The sequence below is a fragment of the Falco cherrug genome, chromosome 2, assembly GCF_023634085.1.
Source record: "Falco cherrug isolate bFalChe1 chromosome 2, bFalChe1.pri, whole genome shotgun sequence".
Taxonomy (NCBI): Eukaryota; Metazoa; Chordata; class Aves; order Falconiformes; family Falconidae; genus Falco; species Falco cherrug.
In genome coordinates, this window is record NC_073698.1 from 91,609,801 (window position 1) to 91,628,023 (window position 18,223).

At 43.4% G+C, this 18,223-nt stretch overlaps 1 protein-coding gene across 2 annotated transcripts; it reads right to left on the reverse strand.

The window, feature by feature from the left end:
* Nucleotides 1–5: 5 nt before the first annotated feature.
* PDHA1 (pyruvate dehydrogenase E1 subunit alpha 1) lies at nt 6–13,651 on the reverse strand. Of its 2 annotated transcripts, XM_055702546.1 has the most exons (12): nt 13,443–13,651; nt 11,713–11,727; nt 10,231–10,299; nt 8,494–8,667; nt 7,622–7,748; nt 5,948–6,039; nt 5,479–5,571; nt 3,935–4,090; nt 3,654–3,725; nt 2,134–2,201; nt 1,176–1,284; nt 6–473 (listed from the first exon to the last, which is right to left on the reverse strand). In XM_055702546.1, the coding sequence occupies exons 1-12, from the start codon at nt 13,518–13,520 to the stop codon at nt 309–311; spliced, it is 1,218 nt and encodes a 405-aa protein (XP_055558521.1). In that variant the 5' UTR covers nt 13,521–13,651; the 3' UTR covers nt 6–308. The 2 variants fall into 2 exon arrangements, with proteins under 2 accessions (XP_055558521.1, XP_055558522.1); XM_055702547.1 differs by lacking the exon at nt 11,713–11,727 and having other exon boundaries at nt 13,443–13,649.
* Nucleotides 13,652–18,223: the final 4,572 nt, after the last annotated feature.

Sequence of the window (18,223 nt, forward strand, 5' to 3'; positions counted from 1 at the left end):
AACACTTATCTAGTGGTTTGAGTTTAATACTTTTTTTTTTACACTGTACATAACACATACAGCAATTCAAAGACAAGTCAGTAAAGCAAATATATAGCAATTTAAATAAACCACTGCTTTCTCTTAATTTAGCTCCCTCTGAAACAACGTTCAGTGTTTTTAAGAAAATCTGCAGAGATGGATCCCTACACATTTCCTCTTTTGAAAAAGAGCTTTTAAATAAGCTTAACAGTTGTTTCCGAGTCATTAGAGTTCCTTTAAATGCATTCACTTATTCTTATGAATAAGTTATGCCAACAAAAAGGCCTTTAGCTCACAGACTTGTACCTTATCCATTGGTTTGGGCCACGCACTTCAAAGGGTGGCTCATTGAAATAGATGTGGTTACCTAGTTCTTCCAATGGTGGCTCCGGGTCAGTGGTAGCAAACTGAGCGGCTTCCTCAATCTCCTTCCTTACTGCCACATCAATTTCCTAAACCAAAAATGGATGCTTATTTGAAGACAGCTCATAAAAAGCATCACAATTTTGAATTTAAACACCATGATTAAGTATTGGTCAGAATTAGCGTTAACACTGTCTATAAACATAAACTGTAAGCCTGTGAAAACTCCCTCCTTACCAAACTGCAATTTTCTGTCCCTTTTGGATAGTATGGATAACTTGCTGCCAGAGGAACATGACCCCACTGAACCTCTGCCTTTTCTGTTCTGCCAACTACGTTAAAAATACCTGACACTGACACTCTTAGAGTTGACGGATGTATTATGTAAGATTTGCTTAGGTTTCTGGCTCCTTCACTAGGATTTTCTCACTAGTAACCATTTCCCTTCCAGAGAGTTGCTCCTGCCCTAGGTAGTTGCGAACGCCTGGGCAATTTCAATTTCTACATGTTAGTGTATGGCAAGAGCTGTATTTGAAATACTACCACCCATACACAGCCTTACACCGCTGAGTTACACTCGGTGCCCAAAAGCAACAGGCCTTTCCAGCAGACTGCAGCTTCGTTAGCTGGTCTGCAACAAAACTTCACCCTCACCCATAAAAATGATGTTAAAACAAACTTCAAAGAACGTCAAAGAGCAAGTGATGCACGCTGCCCTATGATGTGCTTTTTGGAGATCACTAGTGTATGAATGCTCAAGAGCTTGCTCATATAGCAACTAAACGCCATACCTTTAATTCCTCAATGCTAGCAAGGTTATTGTTGACCATTCTGTCCTTCAGCAACGTAATGGGATCACTTTTGCTTCTCACTTCTTGAATTTCTTCTCTAGTACGATAGCTATGAGCAAGACAAGCAAAGACATGAACTTCTTCAGGGGTATCCTTGAACAGAGGTGAGGTTCTGGACACAGCCTGCTTTTAGAAATAGGTATGACCAAAGAATTGTCAGCAGCGCAATGAAAATACAGTGACACTCATCGCCCAAAGGTGGCACAGCTACATCTACAACACTTGGGTCTGTAAGCAGTAACTGAGCTCAAGTAGCTCCAGACTGTAGTGTCACAGGCAGGGAAAAGGGAGCAATCCCAGCCAGAGACAGTCACCATGAGAGGCTGTATTTCCTCCTTCCCATCACCCCTAAGGGGGAGCTACTTGACTTGTTGCATGCTTCCAATTCCCTACAAGTTTCCAACAAAGCACTAGGATACACCTCTACTTCATGTGAATCAATTCAGAATTGTTGCCCAACTTGTATTGGCACCTGTATATTTGTATTTTTAAGAAGCGTTCTACTTGACTGGACAGTCCAAACCATTCCTGTCATTTTAGCTTACAGGGTTTAAAAGACTGTAAAATCCCTGGAAAAGCATGCTGCTTTTCAGTCAAAGCTTAATTACAACACACTATAAAGTTGCACTGAAAGCAGAACTCATTATTAGAAAGCACAGAAGTTTAACAGACTCTGTGCTTGTTCTAAAACTAAATCTCTTAATACCACGCGTAAAACCAGTATGTGATATGGCCACGGATTATCAACTGAGCAATGAGTGATCAGACCACTCATACCAATATCGTAACTTTTAAATGCACTTCACAGCGGATTTAAAACACTGATCCAAGAGTTTCAGGAGTTCGACCACAACCACTTACTTGTTTTCAGTGAATACTAGAAAGAGTATCACAGTACCTTATTCCAGGGTCGCTCATACTGTGGCCATGGTAACGGTAGGTCTGTAACTCCATCAGAATAGGACCCTTCAAAAGAAAAAACAATACAGTGTTACTACCTTGAGTGACCAACTTGTTGGTACAGCAGCAATTATTTGCCATAGATGAATTGCACCAGTGATGAACGATTTTAATTCAATGATTTTTCTCAGTTTAATTTAAAAAAAAATTTTAAAAAAATATTATCATAACTAATAAAATGTGAAAGGAAAAAGGTCTAAAGGATCCACCTGAGAAAAGTCTCAGGTAAAAGTTCTGTCCTGCCTTACAAGATTGCTCAACTTGGTTACTGAGGAACCAAGCATGTAGTGCTGAATCGCCCTGCTCTTGCTCACTGTGCCCAGGCCTGAGCCACTGTTGGAAATCGCTGTACCAGGTACTAGAAATCATAAAGTAGGTAGAGTTAGACACATCAATGGAAGAAAATGGTAACAAGCCAAGATTCATGTACAAGATCCTCGCAGGGGCACTTATGAAAGAAAGTTGAAAAGTGCAGCTCTGAGGAAGATCACCTGAGTGAGGCTGAAGGCCTGAATGACCCTCTAAAAATTGATGCCAAGAGAAGACGCCACCTAAACTCCACACAGGCCCTGCCTAGACTCTGCCCATCATTAATATGCAATGAGATGTCGTAATTACATGAATAATGTATGAGAATGTCGCAATCATGTATGTCAAATGTATAAATTAGCCTGTTTCACACCTGTGCTTCGGTGCGAGTTTCTGTGGTGCGAACTACCCTGCGCTGATAATAAATGCCTTGCTGCTAGAAGTACAAAAAGTCTCTTCGCAGTTTTCTTCATTCCGAGGTTTTTCGGCATCAAATGTAAGCATTTAGTCTCATGTTCTTACTGAGCAGCGTTAAACCATTTCTTCCCTTCCAATGTCACTGGAAGTGCCATTACTCAAGACTATTTCAAATTGCCTGTTGTTTCACTGTAAGATTGTAACTCACAGAACCTTACTCTTCTGTGTAAACCTTTCTCTGTTGTATGTTCCCGGTGCAAGTATTATTTCACCAAATATTAAAAATCTTCAAAACCACCATATCGTACTTGGGTGATAAGACACTAATGCTGACTCACAAAACTTTTACTTCACTTTCCACTTATTGTAAATAGAATAATTGCTACTTCCCTTGATGCTTCCCCTAATTAATCTCTTCACAAAGAACACAACTGCCTGACAGTCAGAACACCTTTCACAACAGAATTTAACTGGAGTAAAAATGGGGAAAAAGATGACCGAGTAACAGAGTATTATTTTTTTTTTAGATGCTTGGTTAATACCAACTGCATGTTAATAAATTCTAACAAAACTGAAGAACCACTTAATTGCTTACAGGTTCAATACAGTGCAGAACAAAGAAAATAAAGGTCAAATAAAGTTTCAACAGTGACTGGAGAAGGAACTCTTCATGCAGCAAAAATCTGGCTAAGAATTTCACCTATGGAAAAGGAATGATGATTACAGACTTACTTTTCCAGATCTACAGTACTCAGCTGCAAATTTTGCTGCTTCTCGAACACAGAGAACATCCATGCCATCCACCTGATAAACAGAAACTACAAGTTGAGGCAGAAAGATGTCAAACCCCAAACTTCCCATTTCAGTACTTCCACAAGTGCAATAGGAATTCAGTTTCAAATTTTCCTATACTTAAATTTTTTTTTATAAATAAAAAAAATGCATACATATGTCTGTACTGTGCAGGTGTGTGCAGGCACATCCCCCCTGAAGAAAGCTGTGACTGTGCTCACCCTGAGCCCTGGAATGAAGTCTCCTCTTTTGTAGTAGTCAGTACTGGCTGCAGCTCTTTCAACTGAAGTTCCCATTCCATACCGATTGTTCTCACAGATAAAAATACAAGGCAGCTTCCACAAGGCGGCCATATTGTATGTTTCAAATATCTGGCCCTGAAAGAAAAAGAGCAAATTACATCTAGACAGGGAGCCCAGCCTTGGAGCATTAGGCTCTACTGAAAATCATTCAGTTGCACAGGTCTAGCTAGGAGAAATTTTAGTACTAAAAATGATCTGAAACCAGCCAGTTGCTGCAGCTCAGCAGGAATAAAAAAAGAAGCTACATTATGTAAGGTAGCTTTCATCTCAACTAATAGTTTATAGAAATTAATTTTTAAGCCTGTATCAGTACCTGTGTTAGGGTGGCACAAAACCTTCAGCTTTAAATTAATTACTTCAGCAACAGTCCTAAATTACTTCACAGGTGACTAATCTGGCAGGACGCTTGCTACAGCAAAGTAATAGAAAAGGTTGACCGCAGTGACTGCGTCAGCCTTGCTACCCGAAGTCAAAGACAGAGAAAACTAAGAACCATAATCCACCTGTTTGGGAAATTGCATCAACAGTATGCTCTAAACCACCAATTTCTTATCTGGCTGAACATCTCTGCAGATAACGTGAAAAGACTGGCTGGAATGTCAATGCTAAGTGGCTCTGTCCTCTCCTGTCTTCAGAAATGTAAATTACATGTTTCTCCCTATGCAGCAGCACTCTCATCTTCACTGCTGTCCTTCAGAGCTCTCCTTACAGCACAGAGACCACTGGGTGTAACGCTTAGATAAGCCAAGTGCAACTGGAACCCCCTCCTCCCATGACTCACACGATGACATAATTAAACATCAGCCCTGCTGGCTCCCTGAGTATCTGGAGCCCTCCAGAAGGGAAGGAGCCAAGAAGCTTTCCCTCCGCTCTAGCGACAAGGGCAGAGCTCAAAATAGAGGCAGGGAAGGACAGACATTTGCACAGGTCCAAAACATAGGAAAATCCAAGCACACGGTACAATCCTGATATATAAAAAGCAACTAGTAATTAACTTCTTAACTGTTCATCTGAATCACTCCTCTAACAACTACACCGTTCTTGAAACATACTCCTACTCAAATGCTTAAGAACACAAATAAGAGGTGCTAGTATTCAAAACTTGGAAGATGTCCAGCCACCTACACGAAGTATGTCTCAGCAAACAGAACTTCGGAACAAAAGCCGTAAGGAAAACTGCAATGAACTGCAGCTTGACGGTGGACTTCCCTCTCCCCAGGATTGCTTTTTCACTGTCAGTGGACTCCTTTAACAAAGCACCCTTGCAGCAGAAAGCCCAACACAACAATCCTAGCACAAGTTCCAAGTCAGACGTTGGCTGGGTTGCAGGTAGGACACAGGCAGGGGGAAAGGTGCTCTCCCACTACTTGGTGGAAGGGCAGAGCTCACAGTTCACAGAAGGAAAACTGACTACCCACAGTCTAACTCTTCCTCACAGAGCCACACTAGACAGGCTCATTTACCTGGTTGGCTGCACCATCCCCATATAACGTCAGGCAGATTTCGTTTTTACCGAAGTATTTACAGGCCAGCGCAATCCCAGCTCCAAGAGGAACCTATCACAGAATACAGGACAACCCAAAATTTTAGAACAATGTTTAAAGGAGTTGGAGATAGGCAGCTTGTGAATTGTAAAGAGACATTTACACTATTAGATATCGGCTCCACAAACAAGTCGTTACCAACCCACTTCCTTTTGTTCCAGTCTGTATAACAGCCAAAATATAAACATTAACTATATTCTCAATTTGATTCACTTTTGCTGCAGTTTATGGAACAGTGAGAAAACCAGAATAAAGACATAACAGCTTTAATAGCCACAGAGCAACAGTATCTGTATACAAGCTCAAACCACCCAAACTGAGAGGAAACAATGGCAGAGGACAGGAGCCAAATTCAACTTGGGCTTTAAAGTCAAAGTCATGTATATACCTGAGCACCAACAATACCATTGCCACCATAGAAGTTTTTGGTATACATATGCATTGATCCTCCTTTTCCCTTCACACATCCTCCTTTTCGACCTGAAACATAAATAATAAGCAATTATATATTTTTCTGGAGGAAAAATACCATGCAAATAGGAACATCTAATTCAAATCCTAAAGGTATTAACACTAAGACTATGTTGTTGTCATTAGATCTATGTGGAATTAAGACACAATGGCCTCTCCCCAAAGAGTTTATGCTAAACAAATCACAAAACAAATTCAAGAAGAGGGAAAAAGAGAACGATAATGAAAACATAATTCAAGAAATGCAGAATGAAATTAAGAAGTTTTAAAATCAACCAAGAAGTTTCAGTGTCCTACTATGTCAAAATACTTTCTGATAAATATGGGTTCGCTGTTTGTTGGTTGGGTTTTTTTAATAGCCAACACTGTCTGTATTTCTCATATATGTAATCTGTAAGAACTAGTATATATAGTCCTTATTACTTTTGTCTTCTGCAAGAAAGGTAGGAACACTTTTCCAAAGTAGTTGCAATGACCTACACTTGTCTCCCACTTGACAATAACCATATAGTAAAAATTGCAGGCAGGACATGAAATAAAACCAAAATAAAATAACAAAACCAACCCAAACCAAAAAATATGACCAAGAGCTCCCCATCCCACCCCAGGATAAACATCAAAAAGCCACCTAGCCCAGCTTTTTCCAAGCTGTAATTTGAAGATAAGTAGTGGTCCATGAAGCATTACAACAAATGCTATTTAAATGAGCTGGTCTAAGAATAGAGTTTCTCACCAGCCCACTCCATTTCTTATTCCGATCTTTCTTGTTACTAGCTGCAGAGGCTTATATTTTATTTCTAATAAGCACAGCTTGTTTAGTTGGTTTTTGTGCCTTAACCTTGGTGTTTATTTTAAAAGTTGAATGCTGGATCTCTTTCTGGAATTTGTACTTCTTCTTCTTAGTTAATAATTTTTATTATTGATCTTTCTCATATCTTTCATGTGCTTATGAAGTGGTTTCATGTGAGCTTTCACAGATTCTGCCAGCTAAGGCCAAAGCAAACCCAGAATTGTCTAATTTTTTATCAGAAAACTGTTTTCCTTAATTGCAATTTAACTTCAGTAATCTCCTTCCACTTTCTGTACAATCCTTTATTTTAGAAAGTATTTAAGAACTCCTAACTGATCAATGTAATTTTTTGCTATTCTTGTTACAGTCAGATTTTCCAAATCAGTTTACCATTACAATTGGTGTTTACCAGTCTTCCCAAGACTTCAGCAGCATAATTCTGAAAATCCAAGTCTGTCTCCTAGTGAGGGTAATACCCTGTTGTATGGAGAACAAATGCCTACCACCGGCAAGTTCTATTTAAATGAGCTGCTGCACCACAACAAATCCAGTATATGGTATCAAGAAAAGCTTTCTGAATTTATGCTTTAGAAGTACCAGCACTTAAATATCCCCTATGACCTACATTTTATGTTAAAAGTGGGTTTATCATAGAATTATGAAACTTATTTATTCTGCTACGTCACTAAACTGTTTCTGAAGCTCCAGCATACTTTCTGCATCAGAATCATTTTGAATTTGAATAAAAAATTCTGACACAAGTAAAGCAGTACGTGAATGCTCATTTTACTTAGCACAAACCTGTAAGTTCTGCAAGAATTTCTCGAACAGGCACTCCTCGTGCGTAAGTAAAGCCATGAGCTCTGTAAGCTGTTATCACATGGTCTGTAGGCTTTATGGCAACTTCAAGCCCTACACAGCAAGCCTCCTGTTACAAAGGAAAAGCACGCTTAGCAATGAAGAAAAGCACACAACTCCCACAGACATCAGTGTGGCAAGGGCCAGCTATGAACCCACACACATCAAATACCAGGGAAACACAGGAAGAGCACAGATACAGGAGATTGCCTTAAATCCTGAGGGGTGGCAGGCCTGGAGCTACAACAGCCTTGGGCTCCAAAATTTCATCCAGACTCTGATTAACAAAGGCAGACAGGAGAGGAACTAGAAGCTACAAAAATCTGTGGACATTTTGTACACCCATCTCCCAGATGAAGCATCTAAACAACCCCAATTCAAAAAATGGCAGGGGAGTGGCCAGAGAGCAAAGTTTCACCAAGTTTATGAAGTTCCTTCTCCTGGCTGTTGCTTTTTAGCGGGCACATGAGCTCTAAGACATGGAACAAAAAACATCAATGAAGCTTGAGGAGGAGGAGGATGTGGGCCTCCAAATGTGTTGAATTCAATATGCTGCAGTTGCTCATTCCTCACATTCAGCTGTCAGCTGCACCTTGCCTTCTCTCTTTTCCTGTTGCTATCCCAAGATCTCAGGGATTCCCTTGTGTGCCAAGACATTGTTTTTAAAGAAGTAACACACTAAAACACAGATCCATCTACAACTTCAGCCATTGTACACAGATACTCCACTCTATTCAAATCCCTATGTTAAGCAAGGTGAGAAAATATAAAACCTCTTGGGGGGGGGGGGTGGGGGTGTGTGGAAATAATCTTACCTGACCATCATATAAGTGGCAGAAGCCACGAATGATCTTCTGCTTGTACAGCTGGTCAGACTTCAGCTCCATGCGTCGTATGGTCTGCATTGTCTTGTAGTAATGGAGCCCCTCCTCTCGAGTCATCACTGCTGTGGTACTAGGGCCTTCTTCCAGGCGATGGAGGTCACATTTCTGCAGAGTTGAACAAGTAGTTATTTCCTGAAAGTCAGTCATCCTATTTATGAGTATCACAGTTTTTTAATGGCGTGCCATTTTCAAATTCAGAGCATACATTTTAAAAAAGCAAAACCTAAATTCATAGGTCAGAATAACTTGTAAAATTTGTGTGCTATTTCCCAATTCAGGGAAATAAATAAATATATATAATAAAGATACAAAGCTTCATTTTTTGAATGGAGATCTATCTCCCACAAGCAGTAGATGAACTGCAGTCCTCACAAAATATGGGAAATTTCCATGGTTGTTGCAGGCCAAATACTTGGTAAGAGCTACAGAGACTTAGTGAAGAGACAAGAAAAGAGTTTCCTTTATGAAATAGTTCGAAACATCTGGCCCTAAGACTGGATCTCATCTCTTCTACCACACTTCTAACAAGCAGTAGTAAACCACCACTGCACTAGCCACTCTGCCAGTCAAACCACCATGTGTACAGTACAACTTCTTCGCCAAACCACGGAGTCTACTGAGAGGGCTGATTTTAGGCACCCATACAAAACAAATAAAATTAAAAATAAAACTGATTATTTTTTTTAGTGATTATTGTTAAGTTCAGTGGAACAGACTAAAATTGCTCTGTCAGTGCAGATTAATTGGCCAAAATACTGCTACACAGGTCAAAGTTTATATTAAAGCAAAAGTCTCTCCAGAGCAAATCCACTGACACCTAGATGAATTGGATGTAACACATGGGCAAACTACAGACAGTTTTGCTTCGGAGTTCACATAACAATAGAAACTTAGGAGTCTTGTAATCAACACAGGAACAAACACTAAACCTTGTATCTACTCAGAAAATTTTTCATATAAACATATTTTCCCTCCATTCCACCTGTGAAACAACTTTAGTACTTTACAGGCACAGACAAACAGGGAGCAGGTAGGAGGAAAACCAAATAATTTCTTACAGATTTTCTTTTAGCAATTCCTGAATGGAAAGCCAGCACAAAAGCTACTGCCAATAGACACATCACCTTTTTCCTAAGACCCAGCCGCAGGGGAAAGCTGACAGGATATAACACGTATTTTTTGAGCAGCACCAAGTAAAGCATTAAAAGGATGTCTTATTTTTTCCTCCAAAATCCATACAGACCTCAATCAGTTGGACATCTGGGATAGAGCACCCATGACTCCGTAAACAAAAGGGAGATGGAAAGACAGGGTAGGCAGCAAACACCAGCTATTTGTTTTACAAGCATTAAGGAAACCTTGATAGTCTTCCCTCCGAGCAGAAAAGGTTCTTTAGCTCCTTTGTGACTCCATTCTCACAGTTCAACTGCAGTATCGCAGCCGCAAAGAATCACCACTTCACACTCTTAAGAAACAAGTAACATTACTACATACTGTCAAGCACAGTACCTCCAGCTGCGTTTAGAAATCAGGTCAGACAGTGAGGGGTTTGGTTCTGGAAATTCAAACAGTATTTTTCTAATTGAAAAAGATAAGAGGGCAAGTCCATGATTTCACGATCTACAACAAACACACAGAATGCCAGTATTAAGTGTTCAGCTTTGTTACCTTAATTTCAAATGTGGCTTCACTTGCAAAGTCTGCATAGTTACGTGATGCTACCACCACTCGAGATGCCTTAAAAAAAACCAACAAAACAAAACATGAGCAATATTTCAAGGTAATTATCACAGAAAAGTAGGTGAATTATCAAGTAATTTCTAACAGTACTCCCAAATTGAAGTAACTTCTCGATTAAACTCACCAGTGGCATACCCCTATAATACTACAGAACTTTTATTTCGTACAGATGTGCTGTAAGTCCTTTAAAACCCAGTGTTTAAAATAAAGATTAGAAAAGGAGAACAGAATTTTAAATTTCTAATACCCTTGATTATCTACATTAAAACCAGTAAGTTTCAAAACACTGTGAAGAGCACCAAAACTACAGAAGTGTTTTTCCTTGCACATACCAGACTGCCTATATGAGTAGAGACAGTCAATGCAGATTTTGATAGCGCTCTGCACGGAGTGTAATTTTGCCTTGATAGAACCGAAACATTATTTGGGAAAAACAAAACCCACCAAAACAAAACAACCCAGTAGATTTCTGGAATACGAAGTACTCTAGCTCTTTCTTTTCAATAGGAAGAGAAGCCGGGGGGGGGGGGGGGGGGGGGCGGCACAAGGCAACGATGAAGACAAGAGAGTATCATTTAAGCAGGTAACAGCATGGGTGCTACTTACAAATGATACAGAAACATAAAAGGTGACATACCTGAGGATACATGAAATACAGAACAACAGAAATGGTGACATGGTAAGGGAGAGATAAGAGTAAAAATACTGTTGTGTCTTGAACGAACACAGGCTCTTGACTAATGAACATCTGACATCTGGTATTTTTAGATTACTAAGTTTCACTGCAGCATCAGATAGGATGTTCATCTGTCCATGCATGTGCTGTGGCTGTAGCATGAGGAATGCAATACATCTTTAGTGGCAAAATTGTATTGCTAATTTACACAAAAATGTCAGTAGCTCATTCAACCATGGAATTCACGTACATTTAGCTGAAGATTCGTTATTTCAAAGTTTTGAGAACATCCAGGTCACTGCCTCCAAAAAAAAGGTCTGACTGACAGGTATAAAGCTTGGAAAAAAAGCCAGGAAAAGTTTCTCAATCCATCTTGGTTATCCATTCTGTCACATGTTTGATTTAGCAATCACAGTCCCCCACCCCATTATCAGATAAAATATTTAAGAGTTTTTAATTTAAACCAAGTTTCTACACTGTTTACAGCAACACATCAACATTATCAGTGAAAAATAGCTATTTTACTTCTAGAGCTGCATGTAAATCAAGCGTTTGGGATCTGCAGAATCACAGAACAATGAAGGTTGGAAGGGACACCTCTGTAGGCCATCTGGCTGAACCCCCTGCCCCGAACAGAACATAAAAGCAACACTGAGGAGTCTGTACAAAAGTTCTAATACATGGCCAGTACATGTATCAAAAACAAATCTTGACAAGACTGATTCAGGCCTTACCTCACTAACGGCTCCCTAGGTTAGCAGCATTTGGAAGGAAAAATAAAAGGAGAAGAAAGAAAAAAAAAAAAAAAAAAAGAGGAAGAAGAGAAAGAGGATAAGTAACTATAACAAATAATTAGGGGAGAAGTCACCAAATTATTAGCCAACTAGAACGCTGTTAAGAGGTAGTTTCCTTACAGGTAAGCTTTACGTCACAGAAATCCAACTATACTCTTTGCAATATGCTCAAAGCATCTATAAAATACTGCTTTATGGATTAAGACTGCTTCTATTTATTTGGTAATTTATACCTTTGCTATAAATGCACTGGAACAATTCAAGACAAATATTTACATATTTGGAAATCACTAGGATCCTCTATTAAGATATCCAAACGATATCCAGTTTGGAATTCTAGGAAAACGCAGCATGTCAGGAGCAGGCCAAGTACTTGCAGTAAGGGACTAATTTTAGACACCCATATATGAAAATTTTAATATACGTGTTTCATTTGTAAATTAGGAAATACTTCTAGCTACACAGTCTCAACACACAGAGGAAGATCTTCTGGTGTATCTGCTCTCCTGCGTGACTCTCACGGATCCAGTCACCCACCTGGTTCTTCCGCAAGTGCGTGCTTAGGGAAGTGGGCTACTTCAGAACAGAGCTACGGTAACAGATTCGCTTGCAATGGCAAAAAGGCAGGTGACCTCCAGTCACCAAAATGTCTCCTTTAACACTGACTTGACCTTGCCAACATTTTTGGTTTTTTTCCGCAGGGTTAATTTTTCCTCATGGCCACAGTCATTATAATGGCGTAAGGAGAACAAAGAGGTAAAATTTTTTCACACACACGAGATAAAACACAACAAATGACGCGCTAACGCAAAAAAAAAACCAAAAAACAAAAACCAAAACCCAGAACTAAAAAAAACCCCTAAGATTTGAAAGAAAATTCAGGGAGAGATGGAAAGGGCCTGTTGTTTGAGCAAGGAAAGGTGACGCCGCTCAGAAAGCCGGGTGGCTGAATTTCAAAGGGAACAAGAAGGGTGCGTGTGCCCCCCGCCTAGGGCCTGACCTGTGCTGACAGTCTGAATATACAGAGAGAAATAAAATAAACCAAAGGGCCCAGGAAAGGGTTTCAGAAAGGAATCGGCACATTTCACTCGTGCTAAAGACGAGCGCACAGACGGCCGCGCACCGCGCTGCCAGCCCCCCCCGCAGGCAGCGCAGCCCCCAGCCGCCCACCCCCCCCGCCGGCGCGCGCTCCTAGCCGCCACAGGCCGCGCGCGGGCCGCAGCCCCCCCACCCCGGGCCCCGCGAGGGGGAGGCGGCCCCGCCCGCTGCTGCAGCCCCGCACGGCACCGGGCGCCGGTAACAGGCGTCTGCAAAGAGCGCTCGGGCGCGCAGCGACCGCTTGGTTTCCACGTGGTATTTTAAACAGAGGCGGGGGGGGGGGGGGGGGGGAGGAATTAAAAAGCAACACTTTTTTTTTTTTTTTTTTTTTTTAAGTTCTTTTTATTTTGCCGCCGGAACCACGCAGCCGGGCTGCCCGCCGTCACGCGCGGGCTGCCTCCAAAGGACAAGCCCGTGACCGCGCCGCCGCCGCCACCGCCCCCCACCGGCCGCGCCCCCGCCCCCCGGCGCTGGGACGCGCCGCTCCCCCGCAGGGCCCGCGCACCCCTCCGCACTACCGCTCCCGCGGGTAACCCCACGCCCCGGCCGGGCAGGTAACGGCCGACACTCACTGTCCTCCCGGCGGTGGCGGCGGCGGCGGCCGGACCCTGCAGCACCCGGGAGAGCGCGGCCAGCAGCATCTTGCGCATGGAGCGGGGGGGCGGCAGCGCCTGGCGCGGGTCCCCGTCCTCGACTCTCCTTCAGCCGCCGAGCCCGGCTGCGGCTGCGACCGCCCGCCAGCCGCCCGCCCCCGGCCGACCGACGCGCTGCCCGAAGTGAGGGCGCAGGCGCCGCCGCCCGGGACCGCTCCCCGGCAGTGGGCCGACCGGCGTCTTGCCCTGCGTCCCTCCTCCGCGGCGCGCATGCGCCGGGCGCGGCGGAGGCGGTGGGGCCTGGCGGGGGCGGCGGGGTCTAGCTGGGCGTGGCGGTGGCGGTGGCCCCGCCTGCCCGGTGGGCCCTCCTGCCGCCCCCCGCCGCACCGGGAGCGCTGGGTGGGGGTTTCTGGCGAGTGTGTGGGCCGTGTCCGGGGGGAGGGCCGGTGCGGGGGGTCGGCGAGTCCCCCCAAGGCGGGAGTGGCCCTGGAGCCGACCGTGCAATGCGAGGAAAGATCGAGTTTGTTCCCGAGCCTCGGGGTGTCGCGGCGCGCCTGGGTGCCGGCAGGTGCCGGCCCGCCCGATGCGGGAAGGTTCGGCCGTGTCGCGGCCCCTGTCCCCGGCCGCCTTCCCGCGGCAGCCCGGGGCCGTGGCACCGGCCGCGGCCTTCGCTGCCCCGCTGCGCGGGGGCGGTGCTGGCGGGAGCATTCCCTGACCGAGCTGTATGGGCACGGCGTAACCGAAGCGTTAAACGGTTCCTTTTAATGTCACAGGCGTCCACCCCCTGGGAAGTGTACAACGATGTTATCACATCGCACCTGCGGGTCTCCCAGCAAGCGTCCCCTTTCTCAGCCCAACTCAGAGGCTCACGCTGCGGTTACACACCGGGTTGCGGTGGCGTGCACAGAGCGGGTGCGGTTACACACCGGGTTGTGGTGGCCAGAGCGGGTGAACCGCCGGCGCTGCTATCCTGCCTCCACACCGGGCCTTGTCTCCTGCCCCTGCTCCGCTTCCCAGAGCTGTGCTGGCATCGGCACCTGCACAACCCTGGAGCTGAACGCTGAACAGATCCAGCTGAAAGGTGACACCACCACCACCCACCCACCCCCTGCAACAGAAAGTAAATTATGTTTGCCTGTTGGATCACAAATGCTTGTGTCTGCTGAGTCCTGAGTGTTGCACAGAGCTCAGCGCATTTGCAGCACAAGTGGTAAATGTTTAAGGCGTAATTGGGAGTGAAAACGTGTTTCTCAAACTACACCCTCAGCCTCCATCAGAGAGGACAGAAAGTGGGCATCTATTTCCAAAACACAGCTTCATCTGGATCCCCACTGGACTGTTCATCTTCTTCCTTGGCTGCCCACCTGTTCTACCACACAGGACGCTAGTGGCCAATGTAATTTCTTCCTCATCTTCTCCGTAACACAAAGTAGGAAGACAAGTGCAGACAGATGTCATGAAGAAGCCTAACTCTATGTATTTGGTTAGTTGTTCATTAGAAAAGCAAATCCACACTTGGCATCAGCCTGCTGTAGGACTGAAAATTACCAAACTTTCTTCAGCTTTAACTACAGGTGACAGTATAGAGCACTGGCAGTACTCAGCATCCTACCTTCGTGCTGCTGTCCTGCAGGTACACTGAGGTATGCTGTGCCTGGGCACAGGCTGAGATGTATAAAAGAAGCAATATTAATCTATAACTTTTCACATATAAGGGATGAAAGCCTTAAAAAAATATGGAAATGTCACTTTTGCAACCGTGAAATCTACCCATGAGTAGACAGAGTGCTGGTTTCAGTTCTCACTAAGGGCAAAGCAGTTCTTGCTAACACACAGGTAAAGGCAAGTCTGCACAGGGCTTCTTGTGGAGTCATCCAACTTGTAGGAAATTTGAATTTTGCAAGTCAGCCCTGCACTACTAAGCAGCTTTAGACATCATTCATGAAACAAGAGCAACAGCAGCAGCTGGCCTCCAAGAGAGCAAAAAGCAAGATGAAGAAGTTGGTAAGTTACCTCAGAAGGTGTTTTTCCTAGAGTATCTTTAGTCTGTAGAGCTTCCCAGCTTGGAAAGAAAGCACAGACTTGCTGGAGATGATGTTCTCCAAGCAGGGAGTGTCTGTAGCTAGAGAAAGTGTTACCCTGAAGGCCTGTGTGGAGCCTTCCCCAGGGCTGCCAAGGTACTGCCACAGGCCAAGACTTCCAGGCCACCTGTCTGGAAGTTTACAACCTGCACTTTTTATCTGTCAGCATTGCACAGTCTGGAGAGATTACTGGTGGATTTATGTGTATCAACGGTGGTCATGTACACACCCGTTGTATTGGTGCAACTCGTGGAGCAATTTTGATAATTACGCATTTATCGACTGATATGTTACTAACACTTCTAGTAGTTGTAGGAAATAGTTATTTTTGATGAGAAAGAATCCATTTTTTACCTCTTTGGAAAGCTAGTAAAGCACTGATCTACATTATATCTGCAACTTTTTTACTTTTCATGGTATTTAATTAATCATGTTTTCTCCATGACAAACTCTTAAAGCATCCTGAAATGGTTAAACTGTCCCACAGAAAATGAATGCAGAAACCTAATTGATGAATGAAGTAAACAATGAAAAGGAAAACAGAATAAAATCATAAGCAGAGAATGATGCTAGAAAATACTTTAAAGAAAGATGATTATGGAATATTTCATAATGGAGCACCTTGCCATGTGTGACTAGTATTACTATAGCAAGGGTGTGTTGCTTGACAGCTGGCCAAAACACGTTGTTTTCTATTGTTCTGGGTGTGATCCTGAGATGTTATCATCTTTCGGATTGCAGCTGCTGCTACAAATGTCTGCTGTTGGGTTAAAGACAGAGGGGAGGATCTAACGTTTGGGTCTCACTCCAGCTCACCCTCCATCTACACCCAGGTGAAAGCAATCCTCGCCTCATTTCGGGAGTCAGCAGATTGCTGCCTGATTTTTCATCTTCCCGTGCTGCCATAGATCTAACTCACATTCTGTGTGGGAGGCTGACCTGCAGAACAGCTTGTGGTCACATTGCTTCAGCCTGGTTTCTTTGATGGAGGCATCCACATTATGGCACACTTGCCCAATCTCCTGTGTGGCACTGTATGGTGGCCCCTTAAATCATAATAACTATTCTTCATATTTATTTAGCTCAAAATGCTTGAAGTAAACTGAGGCCGTGTAGCAGCCCTTCCGAGTGGCATTTGAAAGGCGTTGCACAGTGGGACTGTGCTGCATGCTCGGTGGTGTGGGAATCTGTGTGGGGGCATGGTGAGCTGGCTTTGTTTTGAAGGACTGTCTGGGAAGGATGGTGGTACAGGCTCATCCATGCTGCTCACAGGCAGCAGCCTCCAGGACTGTGCCCTGGCTTCTTCCTAAGGGGAAGCGGTCAGTTAGCTTCAAAGGCAAGCACACAAGGGGATGAACATACTCAGATGTGAATGACTAGGTACCACATCCAGGCACTGAACCAAAGAATTAAGTTATCAAAAAGAACAGATGTAGCCTTGGTTCCTTTTCCATCTTTAAAACCTGAATCACCAGCTTTACTCCAGATGCATCCTCCAGTTCTAAATATAGCACACTCTGTTTGAAACTGCTCAGCAGGAACAATCCTTTTTCTCTCATTATTCCTTCTTTTTTTAATTTGGTTTATCTCCTCCCATTTTTCTTCCTGTCCTCCCCTATCTCATTTGATTTTCCCACCCAAATGTTTGTTTCTGTTCATCTGTTCCTTTTCTCAGGTCCACATTGCTCCTCTATGCTTCTACAAAAAATGTCGCTGTTTTGTTCTTTTGCCTCCCACCCCTTCTGACTAATTCCCATTCTGTCCTACATTTTCTTGTAATCCCTGCTTTAGACAGCAACTGCTCCCAGCTCACTTTTAGTAGAGACATATGCAATCGACATTGATGGGGGAATTAGAATAATTAATTACACTGTCAAAATCATTCAGATTATTTGTTTTCTTTGGAGGCATTGGAATTTGGAAGAGAAGTAGTTTTCTAGGATCTTCCAGATATTTTGCTTCTAGCAGTGAAAGAAAATTGTATTAATTAAGTATCAATCCTGTCTGTCATTCTGATTGCTCTCCTGCATTATTCTTTGGAAAACACTGAAGGAGCAAGATGCCAATGAAGTTATTATGCCATTTTTCATGCTTGAATTATTTATCTTTTTATGCTATTCCTCTCTGTAGTTCCCATTATGTTACTTTCTTTATTTTCGTCTCAGGAGTAATTTGTATTACAACATACAGAGAAGCACTTCTGTAGAAAAGGCTGTATTCATTTACACAGTAAACTCCTAGGGGAAAAGAGATGTTATTTTACTCTCCCGGGTAAGCTCAATTACTGGAGAGTTATTTGAATGTGACAGTGATCAGCTTGAAGACTGGGAAGAAAACAGACATATTTTCTGTTGTTGCTGGATCTTGTTGGTATGAAAACCCGAGCGTTATACCTGGGACTCAGTTCCGTCCTCTTGCATTTTCAGATCATATGCATCTTTCAGATATATACAAATGTATAGTTTTGTCCAAAATCAAGGTCTTAGACTTGGTGTCTGCAAGGCTCAAGCAAATGCTCTAGACAAACATTTTGTGACGCTTCTGTGTACACAGAAAGGTTTTTAAAGACACCAACTGTTTGTACTTTATGCTTTTTACACAGGCATTCTTACTCTGCTGTGTTCTATTTCATACCGGGGTACAGATAACATTCCTATTGATGTAGCTCTGTGCAACACT

Excerpts from the sequence above, each read along its gene's own strand:
- PDHA1 (XM_055702546.1), bottom strand. The coding sequence starts at position 13,520 with ATGCGCAAGATGCTGCTGGCCGCGCTCTCCCGGGTGCTGCAGGGTCCG. Across the intron at positions 7,749-8,493 it reads GCCACTTATATGATGGTCAG|GAGGCTTGCTGTGTAGGGCT; the intron begins GTAAGATTATTT and ends CCTTTGTAACAG. Across the intron at positions 6,040-7,621 it reads AATTCTTGCAGAACTTACAG|GTCGAAAAGGAGGATGTGTG; the intron begins GTTTGTGCTAAG and ends TTTATGTTTCAG.